The sequence below is a fragment of the Pollicipes pollicipes genome, unplaced genomic scaffold (genome assembly GCF_011947565.3).
Source record: "Pollicipes pollicipes isolate AB1234 unplaced genomic scaffold, Ppol_2.1 Scaffold_4740;HRSCAF=5597_pilon_pilon_pilon, whole genome shotgun sequence".
NCBI classification, from domain to species: domain Eukaryota; kingdom Metazoa; phylum Arthropoda; class Thecostraca; order Pollicipedomorpha; family Pollicipedidae; genus Pollicipes; species Pollicipes pollicipes.
Window position 1 is genome coordinate 3280986 of NW_023596545.1, and position 15795 is coordinate 3296780.

General features: G+C 57.7%; 1 protein-coding gene across 1 annotated transcript in view; it reads right to left on the reverse strand.

Moving 5' to 3' along the window:
- The window catches only part of LOC119098576 (protein grainyhead), a 31675-nt gene extending 19677 nt beyond the window's left edge, over positions 1 to 11998 (reverse strand). The window contains exons 1-2 of the mRNA XM_037221545.1: positions 11960 to 11998; positions 8764 to 9436 (exon numbers count right to left, since the gene is read on the reverse strand). Of these exons, the coding sequence (XP_037077440.1) occupies positions 8764 to 9436; positions 11960 to 11991 (705 nt within the window). The 5' untranslated portion in view covers positions 11992 to 11998. The remainder of the gene's footprint in view (positions 1 to 8763; positions 9437 to 11959) is intronic.
- Positions 11999 to 15795: the final 3797 nt, after the last annotated feature.

A 15795-nucleotide genomic window follows, 5' to 3' on the forward strand; every position in this document is an offset into this window, starting at 1 on the left:
TTTGCACAGCTCCTGTCTGCGACACGGAGTGCAAACCAAGCGTGCGGTGGCGGGCGATGGGTGGCAGTTTGCATCACCGAACTCGCGACTTTCCCCTCCCCCCTGTCATGTAGGCCGCGCTGACCGCCCGTCATCTCTTTACTGGTAATGGTGCCTGTCATTGTTCGCGGTAACAGGTCGCACTGTAGCAGGCCTCCAAAGGAAATTCCTTATCTACCGGCTGATGCGTCCCAAGAAACCCGACCCTGTAACATTTCAGCGAAGGAGATGAACAATGCCCCCCCCCCCCCGACCCCTCCTCTCAGCTGTGAACAGGACCGCTCCAAACGGAACATCGCTGGTCCGGTCAGTGCGAGGCGCCATCTGCTTCGGAAGCTGTACCGGCTCCGTGAGTGACGGTCTTTAGGAGGGACGGTTTGTGTGACCCCAGGTGACGGGATTGGTGACCCCAGATGACGTCATTGAATCGCCCCTGCGTTCTGATTGACGGCAGAGGTCGATTTAAATAGCTGCCAATCAGCTGACTGTGTAGGCCGGGCGGCATGGCACTGGATTGGGAGCGACGACTCCAGCCCGGAACAGAGCGGGGCCCCCGGCTGTACGCTACTCACTGGGGCGTGGGACGGGAGGGAGAGAGAGAGAGAGAGAGAGAGAGAGAGAGAGAGAGAGAGAGAGAGAGAGAGAGAGAGAGAGAGAGAGAGAGAGAGAGAGAGGAGAGAGAGGAGAGAGAGAGAGAGAGAGAGAGAGATAGAGAGAGAGGAGAGAGAGAGGGGGGTGGGGGGGGGGAGAGCAACCAGCCGTCAATAGTGTGCAAATAATTGTGTATCAAGATAAACGACGGTTCTCAAAACCACTGCCGACACAACAGAGATCGCTGCAGCTGGGAAGAGTGCCGTGACCCTGACGGGCTGTAAAACTCCACTCCTGGTGTCAGAGTTACTGCAAAAAGATCGCGAGGCACAAGTTTCTCAGCGCAACTGGCGTTTGTACACCTTCAAAAAGCTGAGTACCGGGACGACGTGGGGCGCATCTCTAAAGTGCCCACTGTTCAGCTGCTCTGTTTCTTCCCCACGCTGACTGTCAGTGGAGGCCCCAAGTGTCCGTCACAGCAGACTCCCTATTAACAGCCAGCCGGTCACCTTGCAGTCCATCATTACCCTGACTGTCAGTGGAGGCCCCAAGTGTCCGTCACAGCTGACTCCCTATTAACAGCCAGCCGGTCACCTTGCAGTCCATCGTTAGCCTGACTGTCAGTGGAGGCCCTAAACGTCCGTCACAGCTGACTCCCTATTAACAGCCAGCCGGTCACCTTGCAGTCCATCGTTAAGCCGCACTCAGTCGTCTCAGCTGCTGAGTACGGTCCGTGCCAAGGCACCGCCTTGCCCGTTGGCGAACCAGACGCTGCTGGTGTCATTGGCATGGAGCCAGCGGGACTGCTCGCTCTCTAGATATATGGGATTCTATGGACGTATGTAAATGTTACTAATATTCAACCCGCTCAGCACAAACATTTATTGGGCGGGATGTCATCAAAGCGGTGAGCAAGACGAGTAGAAGCATGCCAAGAGAGCGCGCTTATAAGGCGTGGGCACGGTAGTTGTGCAAAAGCTGAAGAGAGCCAGACTGATGGCTGCGTTAACAGGTCTCCCTGGGAGAGACGAGAGGTGGACAAAAAATGGCGGCGGCCTTCACAACGCTTTATCAGTCTGAAGAGGTGCGCTCGGAAAACATATCCCGCCTGAATGGAATGCGTAATCGTTGTCGGCAGTTTCGACAATTTATATCGTCATTCGTATGGGCTAACGGCTCCTTCCCAAAGCCATTCCTGACGTTAAAATATTGTCACCATTTGTGACGCGGGACTTCACAAGGTCGCATCGAATAATACCGACAAGGTCGCCAGAGCAGATTGCTACATCGGAAAGCGCAGCCATGCCTGAGCACTCACGCATAGCAGCGCAGTAAAACGCTGGGATCGTATTATTTATTTAGGCAATCGGCGCCTGCCAGGCGGGCCTTAGCTTTAGTGCTACCTGATCCATGTTTATTTCACTTTCACCAATGAGTTCGGGGATTTCGGACCAAGCAGTAAAGCATGGCGTTACGTTTCCCAACAGGCGAATGTGCCGGTGAGGCTGTGTAGCTTGGGAGCTTATAAAGTGGATGGGATGCCTAACACAGAGATGGAAGATTAGCGTCGCCTGTTAATACAACGGGTGGCTTAACTCCAGCGTACAGACACCGCTACCCGCACACTGCTGGCATCCGCTGCGACCGTGGCGCCCACAGTCCAACGGCGCTCAGCCGCCTCGGGAAAGCGGCTAAGGTTACATCAGCTGACAATTAGCTGGTGATGACACGCTGGAAGCATCCATAAAGAGGTGATGGTAACGGCTACTTACGGGAGGAAACGTACCGACCTTTACGACGGGTAAAATTAAAAGCAGCGAACGCTCCCGTCTTTTCTACGACCTTTTCCTAAAATCTAAACCTGACTCTCTTTACCGCACTTCAACGGGAATCACGACTCGACGGCACCTGGAGCGCACCCCTTCAGCCCCTCCCCCTGTGCGTTCGGCGCGTGAGAAGCCGTCTCAGGCCGTGAGCGTCCATAATTAGTGCGCCCATTTCGCTGTCGAGAGGAACGCGAAGCCGACGGCGGGGACCTAATCCCCAGCGCCCGGGGGCACGCGCCGCGCCAGACGAGCCCGTGAAAGGCGGCCGCCATGTGCAGGCTGCACCGCCCGGTGGCCGAGCTGCACCGTTAGGTGGCGTAACTGCCGCCTGCGCAGTCCCTCTGGGCCCGCGGGCCGCCAAGGTCGGCCCGTCGGCAGCCGGCGGCGTGTCCCGGTGGTGAGCAGGACTCCTCGGCCGCAGCCAGAGACGCGCGTGGAGGTCCGGCGAGGAGCGGGCTGCCGGGGCAGGGGCGACGGCTGACGCCCGCGCGCCGGCCGCAGCCAGAGACGCGCGTGGAGGTCCGGCGAGGAGCGGGCTGCCGGGGCAGGGGCGACGGCTGACGCCCGCGCGCCGGCCGCAGCCAGAGACGCGCGTGGAGGTCCGGCGAGGAGCGGGCTGCCGCGGCAGGGGCGACGGCTGACGCCCGCGCGCCGGCCGCAGCCAGAGACGCGCGTGGAGGTCCGGCGGGGAGCGGGCTGCCGCGGCAGGGGTGACGGCCGACGCCCGCGCGCCGGCCGCTGCAGCCGGCGTCACCGGCCGAGCAGCGGCAGGGTGCGATCCTTCGAGGCCATTTCATGGATTCTCTACAGTCAACGTTCGAGAATGGCAATCACTGGGCATGCCGCTAGAATATGCACCTGAGCCATCCGCTCCTTCAAAGAAAACGAACAATTTTTAGTTGCCGAACAATTTAAAAAAAAACAATTTTCGAGCCTGTTGCCGGTCTGAAAAGACTCGTCAAAAGTGTAAGCAGCGTAAAAAAGCATATGAATTCTTCCGAAAAAAGTCCATGACAGCACAACAACTTTGAAATATTAGAAGAAAATGGAATGCTTCACACGCTATTGCCAATGGACAAAATATGACATGCACACAGCTAATGCTATAAAGAATATCTAAACCCGATATTCCCGAACATCAATGCTGTTTGCATTTTAACTCAAGCACAGGCCAGCAACAGGCCAGCTTGAATAAGCTCAGTATTGCTTGACAAACCCAAATCAGGCTGGAAGCCAGAGCCTCAGCTTGCGGCAATGGTGACATTCGAAAGTTTTATCGTGGTTGCAGGATGGAGACTGATCTATTGCACTCAACCCTCGGTTCGGTTGGGTCGAGATTATCTAAATGGCGTGATTTGAAAGACACAAGATATCGCAAGCGTTCTAAATGACTTTCGCATACAGCCAAGGTGGTTTGATCTAATCAACCGCCGTACAAATAGTTTGACAGCATTTGGCAAGTCCAGTGTGGATCTTGAACAAATCGCGTCTCTGCGTTGGCGAGCAAGGAGTCCAGTGAAAGGATTCCACTAAAAACTCTGTGGGATGGTACATCTAGAGCTCCTGCAGAATAATTACGGAAAACTATGTTCAGATTGCATGGGACAAGTTAGATCTAGATCCATACGTGAATCAAGACTTATGCGCAATCAAGTTTAGACCAGAGCGTAGCTGTTCTCCACCTGATGACACACGGCCTTCGGCCGGTGTCAGGCAGCGGTAACGGTACGCGTGTGACCTCTAACGCTGTTTGACGATACGTCAGGCACATCTGTGCCTCCGGCCGTCAAAGCACAGCACTGGGACCGACACGAAGTCAAAGGAGGCCATTGCCTAGAAAGGCCGGTGATCTTTTTGAGGCGCACAAAACGATAAACGTGTCGTGGTAGACAGTCAGCTCATTTGGATGCACTAGCTTCTATTTTACTCAAGGGGGTCGCCACTCCTTTACTCCACTACGTCTGCGAATAGCTATTATTTGGAACTGTCGGCAAAGTGACCATCAAAATCCTGTGCTCCGCGTGATGTCATTGGTTGCCTCGACTCTATGTAATGTGGGTACGTGTTTTTGAGAAATTCAAACGCTCCACATCGTTTGAAGTCCGAGCTTCGAAATAGCGCCAGCTGTCAGTAAATGTTAAAACCACAGGCCTACTGACAGCCCACACGGCCAACTGGGGATCTATTGCATCCACTGCAAAAAGGTAAGATAACTACTACAATGTTTCTTGTGACACACGCCCCCCCCCCCCCAGCAGCCGTTAAGTCAGCGACAATACCTTTGACTGGTTCGCTCCCCGGCGGGCGCCTGCCGCTGACAGTGACGGCCCAGGCCTTGACACGAACAAAAAGACGCAGCGCGCGGTCCGTTCCCCTCCCGGGGCGCGCGGGCGCACCGACCCGGGCTTACAAATCGCCGCGACCGGGGAGAGGAGGAGATAGCCGCCTCGATGAGGCTGAGGCGCGGGCCCCGCGGCCCCCACATCCATTAGAGTACCCTCTGCCGTCAGGGGCGCCGGCCGACCGGCTGATCAGGCGCACTCGGTCAAGGCAGGGTATTCAGCGCAGAGGCGGCGGCTATGCCGCACACCATCCTGCCGACAAATGAGGCGGACGGGCCGCTATTGGACGACTGCCGCCCGCCACGCCCGCGCGGGAGACGCTGTCGCTGATCGATGAGCGAGAAGAAAAAACTACTAAGGAATGCCAGTGGTTTACTTAATTAACTGGTTCGTTACTGCAAATTGCTACCAAAGTCAGCCCAGATGAGGTTACGGCGTTCTGATCGTAATTGGTTTTCATTCTCTAGTGTTGGAGGCTGCTAGCATTGCTGCCGATTTCATGATGACGAGGCCATCGGCAAAACACGGAGTTACACGTAATGTTTTTCAAGTTAAAGCAGCCCACCCAGCCGGCGAAACTCTCTATCTCTGATGTACACGTTTGGCTATTTGGACTGGTTACCTGGTTGCGCATGGAGCGTGTTTCAGCTGGGCAGTAATATCGGGGATTGGTGAGCGCCCCTACCCGCCTGCCGCTGCTCCTTGCTCAGCCAATCTCCGCCCATTCTCACGCTCCGAACACCCTCGATCGCTACTTGCTGACGGCTCACCTCTGCTCCTGTCCTCTCCCCGCGCCGTGCTCTTCCCTTCATCCACCCACCCTCCGCGCTCTGCCCGCTCCCTGCGCCCTATCCGGAGCTGCCCGAGCTCTGCCCGCTCCCTGCGCCCTATCCGGAGCTGCCCGAGCTCTGCCCGCTCCCTGCGCCCTATCCGCACCTGCACGAGCTCTGTCCACTCCCTGCGCCCTATCCGCACCTGCCCGAGCTCTGCCCGCTCCCTACGCCCTATCCGCACCTGCCCGAGCTCTGCCCACTCCCCGCCCGCCTCTGCCCGAACTCCGCCCGTTCCTCGCGCCCTAACCATCCATGTCCCTGCCCGCTCCATATGCCATACCCTCCTGCCCTGCACGCTCACGCGTCCTACCCGCCTCCGCTCCCTGTCCGCATCCTGCCGCCCTCCGCACCCTGCCCGCGTCCTGCCCGCCTTCGCTTCCTGCCCGCGTCCTGCCCGCCTTCGCTCCCTGCCCGCATCCTGCCCGCCTTCGCTCCCTGCCCGCGTCCTACCCGCCTTCGCTCCCTGCCCGAGTCCGACCCGCCGGCCGACAGCCGACATCAGCTCCGCTGGCGGAGACGGCGGTGGGGCCACGTACACGCTCCACTTCACGACAAACGCCGGCTCCCCGGCGACCGGAGCGACCGGAGTCGGAGACCGGAGCGACCGGCTTCCAGACGACCGGAGCGATCGGAGCCCGAGACCGGAGCGATCGGCTCCCCGACAACCGGAGCGACCGAAGCCGGAGACCGAAGCGCCGGCTCCCCGACGACCTGAGCGACCGGAGCCGGAGACCAGAGCGACCGGCTCCCCGACGACCGGAGCGACCGGAGCCGGAGACCGGAGCGACCGGCTCCCCGACGACCGGAGCGACCGGAGCCGGAGACCGGAGCGTCGGCTCCCCGATGACCGGAGCGCGCTAATTGGCGGCGGATGAGGTGCGGCGCCGCATTGTCGGCCAGAAAGCAGGCGCAGCGCTCCGATCTCGCCGCCTGCGTTAGTTTATCGCGATTGTTTCCAAATGGTGAAATTTGATCCGTCCACAAGTTTACTTGCCAGAGCCGTGTTCGTATCGCCTGCATTAACCGCGTGTTGTCAATTAACCGACGGGGCAAGCATCCTTGATGACGTAGAGTTTTTCCGCGAGATGCCTGAAATCATCGGCATCTTATTGCTGCAACTACTGAATGTTTCTAAACGGTAAAAGGATGCGCAGAATGCTTGTCCGTTCCAAGAAGTAACCGCTCAGGATGGCTGGCATTGCTGAATCGGTGGTAAAAGCAGCAGACCGTTCCCAGAAAGCTATCAATAATGACTGGCATTGCTGATTCGGTGGTAAAGGCAGCAGAATGTTCTCAGAAGTCCATCAATAATCACCGACATCAGTCAATGCCGACAGAAATCTCCAAATCGGCAAAAGAGGGACGATATCTCGTTCATTTCCATTCCACCTGTGTCCGGAGCGATCCTTAAATTCCGGAGATAAACATAGTTTTCTTTGCCTGAGAACACAATGCAAAACTTTCTGAGACGCAGCATCGCAGGAGATCGACCTCTATTCGATCTTTGTGTTTAATAAAGAAGAAAACGGATGCGTCCATGATGCACGGTACCGGAGCTATTCGCAATGTTAATCAAGATACGACCGATTCTCAATGCCAAATAGTGGCTGGCAGTTATCAAAAGTAGTTGCAGGGATAAAAACACTGACCAACGAGAAACGACTTGCAAAACATTGGATCGTAAAAATCTCTAGTGAGGTTAAACCTGCATTGCATGCAACAACAATATAATAACACGTCGTTACAACATGTAGGACTGCTTTTACCGATACGTGACGTGCAGTTTCGAACAGTTTTAGCCTCTCTGACCATATATAACGTAGCGACAGGCTTCATGCACAGATCGGCATCTGTGTTGGGATTAGGCATTTTGACAATGGCGGACGGAATGGCCATGGCTTCGCATCACGTTCTTCTGTACAGAGCATTCGCTTAAAAATCAAAGTAATGTTTTGTACGTAGCTTGGATACACAAGTGTGCATACTTCCGTGGCGCATTGCAATGTTTTTTTCTGGTGCATGACTTTACAAGCCAGATTCAAGCAAATTCATCAGCCTTTTGACGTTTAGATAAATGACACCGCTGTGGCATCCCTCGCTCGACAATGAGCCTGTTTTTTTCTTGTTTGTGTCAGACGAATACAGTGATGCTATCCGTCTTAGGCATAATACAAACTCCAAAACCACAACATCTCTTATGTAAGAAGACGGACTGGCGAAATAAGGACAAGGAAGTCATGTCGTTCAGCAAGGACGTTTTGCCGATGTCAACTCGAAAAACATCTGGTGTTGATATGCACCGGTTCTCTGGGTCCGATCCATATCAGCTGGACCGTCACTGGTTCTCTGGGTCCGATCCTTATCAGCTGGACCGTCACCGGTTCTTTGAGACCGATCCACATCAGCTGGACCGTCACCGGTTCTCTGGGTCCGATCCATATCAGCTGGACCGTCACTGGTTCTCTGGGTCCGATCCTTATCAGCTGGACCGTCACCGGTTCTTTGAGACCGATCCACATCAGCTGGACCGTCACCGGTTCTCTGAGACCGACCACATCAGCTGGACCGTCACCGGTTCTCTGAGACCGATCCACATCAGCTGGACCGTCACCGGTTCTCTGGGTCCGATTCATATCAGCTGGACCGTCACTGGTTCTCTGGGTCCGATCCTTATCAGCTGGACCGTCACTGCTTAGAGCAGAGCCGAATCTTGTACCAACAACGATGCGTCGACTATAGGCATGGCTAGCCTGCTGCTTAAGGCCAGCCGACCCTTCGAGACGCCTCCATTTCAAACGCAAGCCTAGGAGGTCTCCCCGTAAAAGCATAGATCTGCCGGAGGAAAGCATCTGCACAGACGTCTTGTTACGTCCTTCAATAAGAAAGTGGATGCTTGTTAAACTCCAGAACTTGTGTCCGAGTCTGTGGCTGGTCCCGATAGAACTGACCAGGTGCGGACTGCTGCCCGTATCTGCCCTGCACCCGTTCACTGAGCAGGTGCGGACTGCTGCCCGTATCTGCCCTGCGCTCGTTGACTGACCTGCTGCAGACTTCTGCCCGTATCTGTCCTGCACCCGTTGACTGACCTGCTACAGACTGCTGCCCGTATCTGCCCTGCACCCATTGACTGACCTGCTGCAGACCGCTGGCCTGGTCGCGTGGTGTGGGCGCCTCGGCCCCGATGCCGCTGTCCGGCGAGGGCAGGTCCACGGTCAGGCCCTGGCCCGGCAGCTTGTACGCGGCCGACGCCCCGGGCCTCATGTACCGCTCCACAAACTGGGCGTGCCCCTCCTGGCTGTCGGCGTACAGCGGCGCGGCGCGGCCGGCGGCGTACTGCTCGGCCGGGTAGTAGTCGCGGTAGTAGGGCTCGGTGGCGTACGGCGCGGCTCGCAGGCCAGCCCCGCCGCCGCCGCCGTAGCCGCCCGTCGGCGACGGCGGCAGAGTGCTGTACTGCGAGAGCGGCTCGGCAAACACTTGCGCCGGTGCCAGGCCCGTGTACTGGGCCGGGTAGTGCACGGCCGTCATGTCCTTGGGGCTGGGCGAGTCGGAGTGTAGCAGCGCCACCGGCTGCTGGACGGCGCCGTAGCGGCCGGGGCTGCCGGTCGGCTCGTCACGCCCCAGCTCCATGGCGCCATGCACGATGACGGCGCGCCGCTCCTCGGTCGGCTCGGGCGAGCGGCGCGCCGTCAGATCCTCCGCCTCTCGCTTCACTGCGGCCGGCGCCGTCAGCAGCAGGCCCAGCTCCTCGTCAGTGCCCTTGGCCTGGGGCAAGCCGCTGCCGCCGGAGACGCCACCCGGAGGGCTCCTGCAAACCAGGGTGGGTCAGGTCAGATGAGGGTCAAGTGCGTCAGCTTGGGCAGAGGGAGGGGGGGGGGGGGGGTCAGCCCCAGTGGACTCCTGTGAACCTGGGCAGATCAGGCTAGATGAGATCTGAGTCTATCAGCTCAGGCCTACCGCGGTGCAGCAGAGCAGCAGGAGGGGTTAGCCCCCGTGGACTCTCGTGAATCGGGGAAGGTCAGGTCCGGCGAGGTCAGAGTTCAGAGCAGATCAGGACAGCGCATGTCGGCCGGGAAAATTCAGGCCAGTGGAGGACACGACAGGGTAAGGTAAAGCGAGGCAGACAAGGGCAGGGTAGGGCAGGACAGATCGTTAGTAGGTTGCGTCACGCTCCGGACAGCATTCATCGAGTTAAGTCGAGTTTGAAGAAGAAGATAGCATTTGGGGTCGGTCCAGGGAGACCAGTTTAGGTCAGGTCAGATCAGTTCAGACTCGGAAAGCCCGACTGGGACAGGGCTGGCTAGGCCAGATCGTAGCCGGTTAAGCGCAGCCGGAACGCGCAAAGTGCGTGAGCGCATAAGAGGAAAGGTGAGGCGGCACGCAGCCGGACCGCTCAGCAAGGATGAAGGCGATAAAGGCTACTGTACAAAGCTTACGCCACATGCAAGCATCCGTGCAAGCATCCGCAATCAGAATGTGATATGCGCGGAACTCCCGGATGAGGAGGCCGTCCCAGTTTGATTACTCATACGACCTCGCTCGCGCCCCGATCAAAATCCGCACGCTTCGCATCGAAAGCAGCGGCGCGGCTGCGCGTAGGCCGCCACCCTTGCCGCGGCCGGCGAGGTCGGACCATGACGCGCCCTGGAGGTGGCGACGCGCGCGCGATCACCGCCGCGATCGCCGCTCGCGGCTTGCGACACGATCGGCCGACGCGAAGCGGAGCTGCGCGGCGTGACGGATGCCTGCCCGATGCCATTATGACAGGCCGGGCGGGCGTGCTCCTGCGCCCCGGTCCGGCCAAAATGGCCGCGACGTCGCTGCACCCTGCCGATTGTCATCTGGCGGCGGCGACGCGAGTGCCTGGTAATCGCCGGCGCCGCCGCGAGCTGATCGCGCCAAATACGGACGCGCTTCGACGACGTGCAGAGGTGCGCCCGGCTAATTCCAATTAAAACAAAAGTCAACTGCGCACGCCACGAGACCGGCTGTCGTGTCCGGGGAGGGGGAGGGGCAGGGAGCGTGCCTGGGCGATTAGCCGGGCCCGGCCGTCGAGCGGCGTTGCTGTCCGAGCGGCGAGAGCCGGCCAGCGACGGACACCGGTCGCCGCAGGCAAGGAAACGCGGGACGTGCCGAGGCTAAACCTAGCTGCGGGATAATTGGACGGCCGATGGCCATCTCCAGCGGCCGAGAATGCCGCGCGTCTCTGAGCAGAGTGTCCAATTTGATGGAAACGCTGCGCGACTCCACGGCGTCGGTTTACGACGCGAGACAATAGGTGCGAAGTGGCCGGACAGCGCGGCGCCGGCTGCCAGCGCTACGCGACCTCACGACCAATGCCGCACGGTCGGCGTGTGCGCGGGCGCCGCCAGCCGTTAAGTGTTGACGCTGGGCACGGATGCCGGCCGACGCGGCTGGAGCTGGCGTGACGCCGGCAGACCCCTGCGCAACGCCGGCGGCGCCGCTGTATGAGGGAGCACAGACGATGTCTGGGCGTGTTAAAAGGGCGGGCCTCGGCGTCGCGTGCCGACCGGTCGTTTGGAGCCGAGGTCTCCCACATGACCCAGCCGCGTCTTATCCCTGCGTCCCAGCAACGGCAGGTGTCTCCCACGACACTAATCAAATGTAAAGACTGATCATGGCTCCGATAGCGTCACGTGTCACACAGTCGTGACGCCGCCTCCCTGGCGCCTAATCGTACTGTCATGCCCCGAGCTTCCAGCTAACAATGTCGCCGTTTGCCCACCGATACGGCGATTATCCCAGCGATCACTTAGTGCTCCAACGTCTAACCCCCTCGGCGCTCATATTTTTGACGTCATAAACGCTGTCATCATTCTCGCACTCTCCAGGTCGTGCTGATTCCACAACCCCTTCCGGAAGGGTAACACGAAAGTCATCTATCATTCTCAGCACCGGCATAACTGTGCGCTATTTCTGACGCTCCAGAACATTGTCCTGGCGTCGGAGACGTCCCTTATCACTGCACCATGCTTCACTGTCTGCGGCCGTTACGATGCCCCCCCCCCCCCCCCCCCCCCAGTGCCTCCCCTCACTGACGACATCACCCTCCAATCTCCACGAGGTCTGCGTCACAGGGAAGCAACACCAGTGGCAAGCCTCACCACCGCGCGAACCGGTCGCCGAGCCCGATCGCGCGGCGCGTCGCGTCGTCACCATGTCCTTCGCCCCGCCTGGTCACTCCTCGCCGGAGCCGGCCACCCGTCACGTGCCCCTCTCGCAGCCGCCACCACAGCCGCCGCGGAGCACCGAGCGGACCCGCCCGCCCCCGGGGGAGCGGGCCCGGCCCGCGCCCCACACACCGGCTTACCCGAACGACCACGCGCGCAGGTAGGCGTCCATCGGGGCGGCGCGCCGGCACTGGACTAGCCCGGCGCGGCCGGCGCGCCGCCGTCGGCGGCGCCGCGCCGCACCGCGCCGAGAGAAAGTACCCGTGCCCCGCACCGTTAGCCACCGCCGAGACGCACACTTGCGCTTGCTCTCCGGGGACGCCGGGGAAACGGATGACCACGCTGCCATGACATGTACTTTGCGTATCGATACCAAATTAGCAAACTTTTTTTGGAGGGGAGCGGTCGGCTACGTGATGGGACAACACATTTGGTCTGGATTAGGGCTTCTTTTTTCTTCTTCAACTTCCAAAAACAAAGGAAAAATTTGTCCAGTAAAAGTCTTCCATGGCTGTTATCCATGTTTTCCTGCATATATTTCACGTGTCACTGGGGAGCATCCACAATTTTCCGCTCTAGAGCTATCCATCAGTTGATCTTTTTGACGTACGAATGCGAAGCCAGGAAAGCCATAGCTGCTTTAAATCGGTCGTTTTGGTTGGAAGATAGATAACAGCGAAAAGACAATGCGGTACGACAAGTGACGTGGAAGCAAAGAAGGCAGCACCGTTATCCATTTACAAAACTTCCATCGGTTCTTAGCCCCGCGTAGTAAACAAATAGAAATAAGCTGTTCCTGCCTCCCCCCGCCCCACACACCGATGACTTATTGGAGGTTCTTTTCCTTGAAGTTATGCACGCGTTTGAGCGCAACTTAGCCTTTAGACACCGTTTGGAATGCCTGTTTAATAAAGCACGGCTATGTTAACATTTCACATGTACATATATTCTATTCATTAGGATATGTACAAGAAGTAATAGTTTTTAGTCAATGAGTCAGCCATTTCAAACAGTCGCGAATGCCCGGCGCGAGGAGGCGCGGGCGCTTTTTTTTTGTTGTTGTTGTAATCCTAAGCATGATTTTAGAACACAAAACATGAGACTACGCATATCTAACAGCTTTGCGTATATCCAAACATGCATGCTCATGAGCAGAAAATGGGATGTATTTCTTTGACACGCTGTTGTTCAGAGATAAGAGGCATTGAAGAGATTGGCCTTTCATGGCGTGTATGCTCATATGACGCAGTTCCAAAGTGCATGGCTCCGTGGTTTCAAGTCATGATATCTGGTGTCGGCCTTCACACAAGCTCAAACTGAGACCCTTGTCCTAATCAGTACTATCATTCGCCGTTTTCGTTGAGGTCTGAAACATTCTGAAGTGTTTCGAGCAATCTTGCAGGAATGGTGTAGGGTTGCAAAGGTGTATCTAATGGTCTGTTCACACGTGCACGTGCTCATCGCACGGTGTGCATAATCCCAGGCTGCAGACCGGTATCTGCCCGCGCCACAGTTTTGCTGAATGTGTCATACTCTTCAATAACTCCAATGATGTTGCAACCAGGATATGTGCTATCCCATCTCTCGCCTGGTCACGGAGCTATTTAAGGGAGCTATTTAAGAGAAGAGCCCAAGAGCAACTCGTTTCGTCATTATTGTAGAGAATTAGCAAAACTGTTTGGAATGCAACTTTCTTATCTACCTGCATGTTAAGGAGAGTACAGGTGGATATTTGGACCTCAGGTGTGATATACAATGTGACAAGCAAGCGGTCTTAGATCCAATTTTAAGCATTTTTGGTTGTGTTTTTGTCAGTTTTGCTGATGCCTTCACTTTTTTAACGCGCGTCGAACGCCATAAAAAGGAGATGTGGACAAGGCATAAACCGAAAATATCAGGCTGAAGCGATTGGAAGAGTTAAAACGCCTAAAATATGTCGAGTAGCACGCTTTAGTAAAAGCACCTACTCTTACGAAAGTCTTCGCATACCGTACTTGGTAAGTGTGAAGTGCGGAAAGATCGCAGCGATCTGATACTGCAGTTCAGTGGGCTAATCGATCATTTCATATTACTATAAAAGGTGGCAGTAGCAAGCGATAGGTGTAGCCTGACGCGCCCCTTATAGAGCGCTCCTGAGTTGTACAGTGTGGCGGCTATATTCGGATATAAAATTGATTCCCTCTTCAGCGTTTTTTCAGCGCTCTCTGTGAATTCCCTTCGGCTCCTTGTCTATACAAAGGCAATCAATACGGGGCACCCGGTCGTTTAGCAGAGCGATAGAGCCATCCATAAGGCGGAACAAAGCGACAGACAGCGCCGATCTGCGCTCGGTCGGGTGGTAAACGGCGCCCTGGCCGCGGCCCCGCAGCCGTGTTTGAGCAGCAGATTACCCGGCCGTCGGCTGTGATTGAAGAGCGACGCTGTCATCTTTTGTTTCTGGCGGTGATGGAGCCGTCACTGGCGGGGCCGCTCGCGCGCTTCCATAATGAGCCGGCCACGGCGCTGCGCCGGGGCGCCGACCGCGCGTGGCGGAAACCGCGCCCCTCCGCCGCCCGGCCGGGGTCACGGACGGGGATCACTCGGTGCGGCGAGACTGCCCCCTCCCGGCGCAGGTGTCGGGGCGCTGCCAGCTGCGGCCAGCCGGGTGCTGGCCTCCAGCGGTCAGCGCCGGCGCTCGGGGGCCGAGCAGTGGACCAATGTCATCAACTCCGGGATCGACAGGACAATCCGCAGGGTGGACCGGTGTCATTGGCCTCTGGATCGCACCAGAGACAGCTAAAGGTCGGCATTATGGCGGGGTAAGAGCTGCGGCTGCAGTTCCGGATTAGCACCTTTTGTCACGGACGTGGATCAATGCGCATTGAGCCACAGACCAAGACAACATCGTCAATCGCAGCACGAAATCAGAAAATTCCCAGGCACGCATCGAATAGGTAGTAGGCGCGATGATTATGATTAGCCGGCCATGAGGAAATATTCATGGCCATCCGTCTCCCAGAAGAGCACCGTGACAGCCAATCGTTCCCAGAAGCGTGGCACGATCATCGCCCGCAGGAGCACGCAAGCTCCAGCGGTGCAGCACAGCTACACGCCTCAAGGGCGCCGCTCTAGCGGTGCAGCTCGCCACGCCAGCTCCAGTGGTGCAGCACAGCCACGCGTCTCAGGAGCGCCGCTCCAGCGGTGCAGCTCGCCACGCCAGCTCCAACGGTGCAGCACAACCACGCGCCTCAGGAGCGCCGCTCCAGTGGTGCAGCTCGCCACACCAGCTCCAGCGGTGCAGCACAGCCACGCGCTTCAGGAGCGTCGCGTCGCAGTCTGTCCTGAGGGCGTGATGTCACCAGGACGGCACAGACTGAGGACGGCCATAAATAAGAGCCCTCGTGCGGCCGGTGAAACCCGGACGCCGTGCCGGGAGGTCCACCGGTCCGGCCCGCCGGCACAGCGCGATGGGACGCGATCTCGGCCTCTCGGGACGGCACGCGCCCGGCCCTCCTCGCCAGCGCCGCACCAAGCGCTTTGTGTTGGCGGGGTATTTGTCTTTGCCCCAGTTCGGCTGGCGTCGCTTACGTGACCGGCGGATCGAACATCGGGGCCTCGCAGACCCAGCAAGGCCTCTCAGACCCAGCGAAGCTTCTGCGGCAGCCGGGCCTGAAGGACTGGCCGGTAGACGCGGAACGCAGCACGTGTTTGTTTCCAAGTGTGGCTGCGCACGACTCGCGTTAACCGAGTCCAGCTGTGTTGATGCTACAGCTACGCACTGAACCTTGGCTGTTGCGATTCATTGTTTATGTTAACGCATGGCCCAAAGGCAGAGTAGCCCTTAAGCCGATGGGCGGAGCTTAAAATAATGCTGAGAACGCGTATGTGTTTGGAAGGGATTGAGAGGTGGACACCTGATCTACACCAATATCTTTTTCTTTGCCTTTTTGAACTTTTGGCACCTTTGAGTACACATCGAGAGAGCATGACAAACATT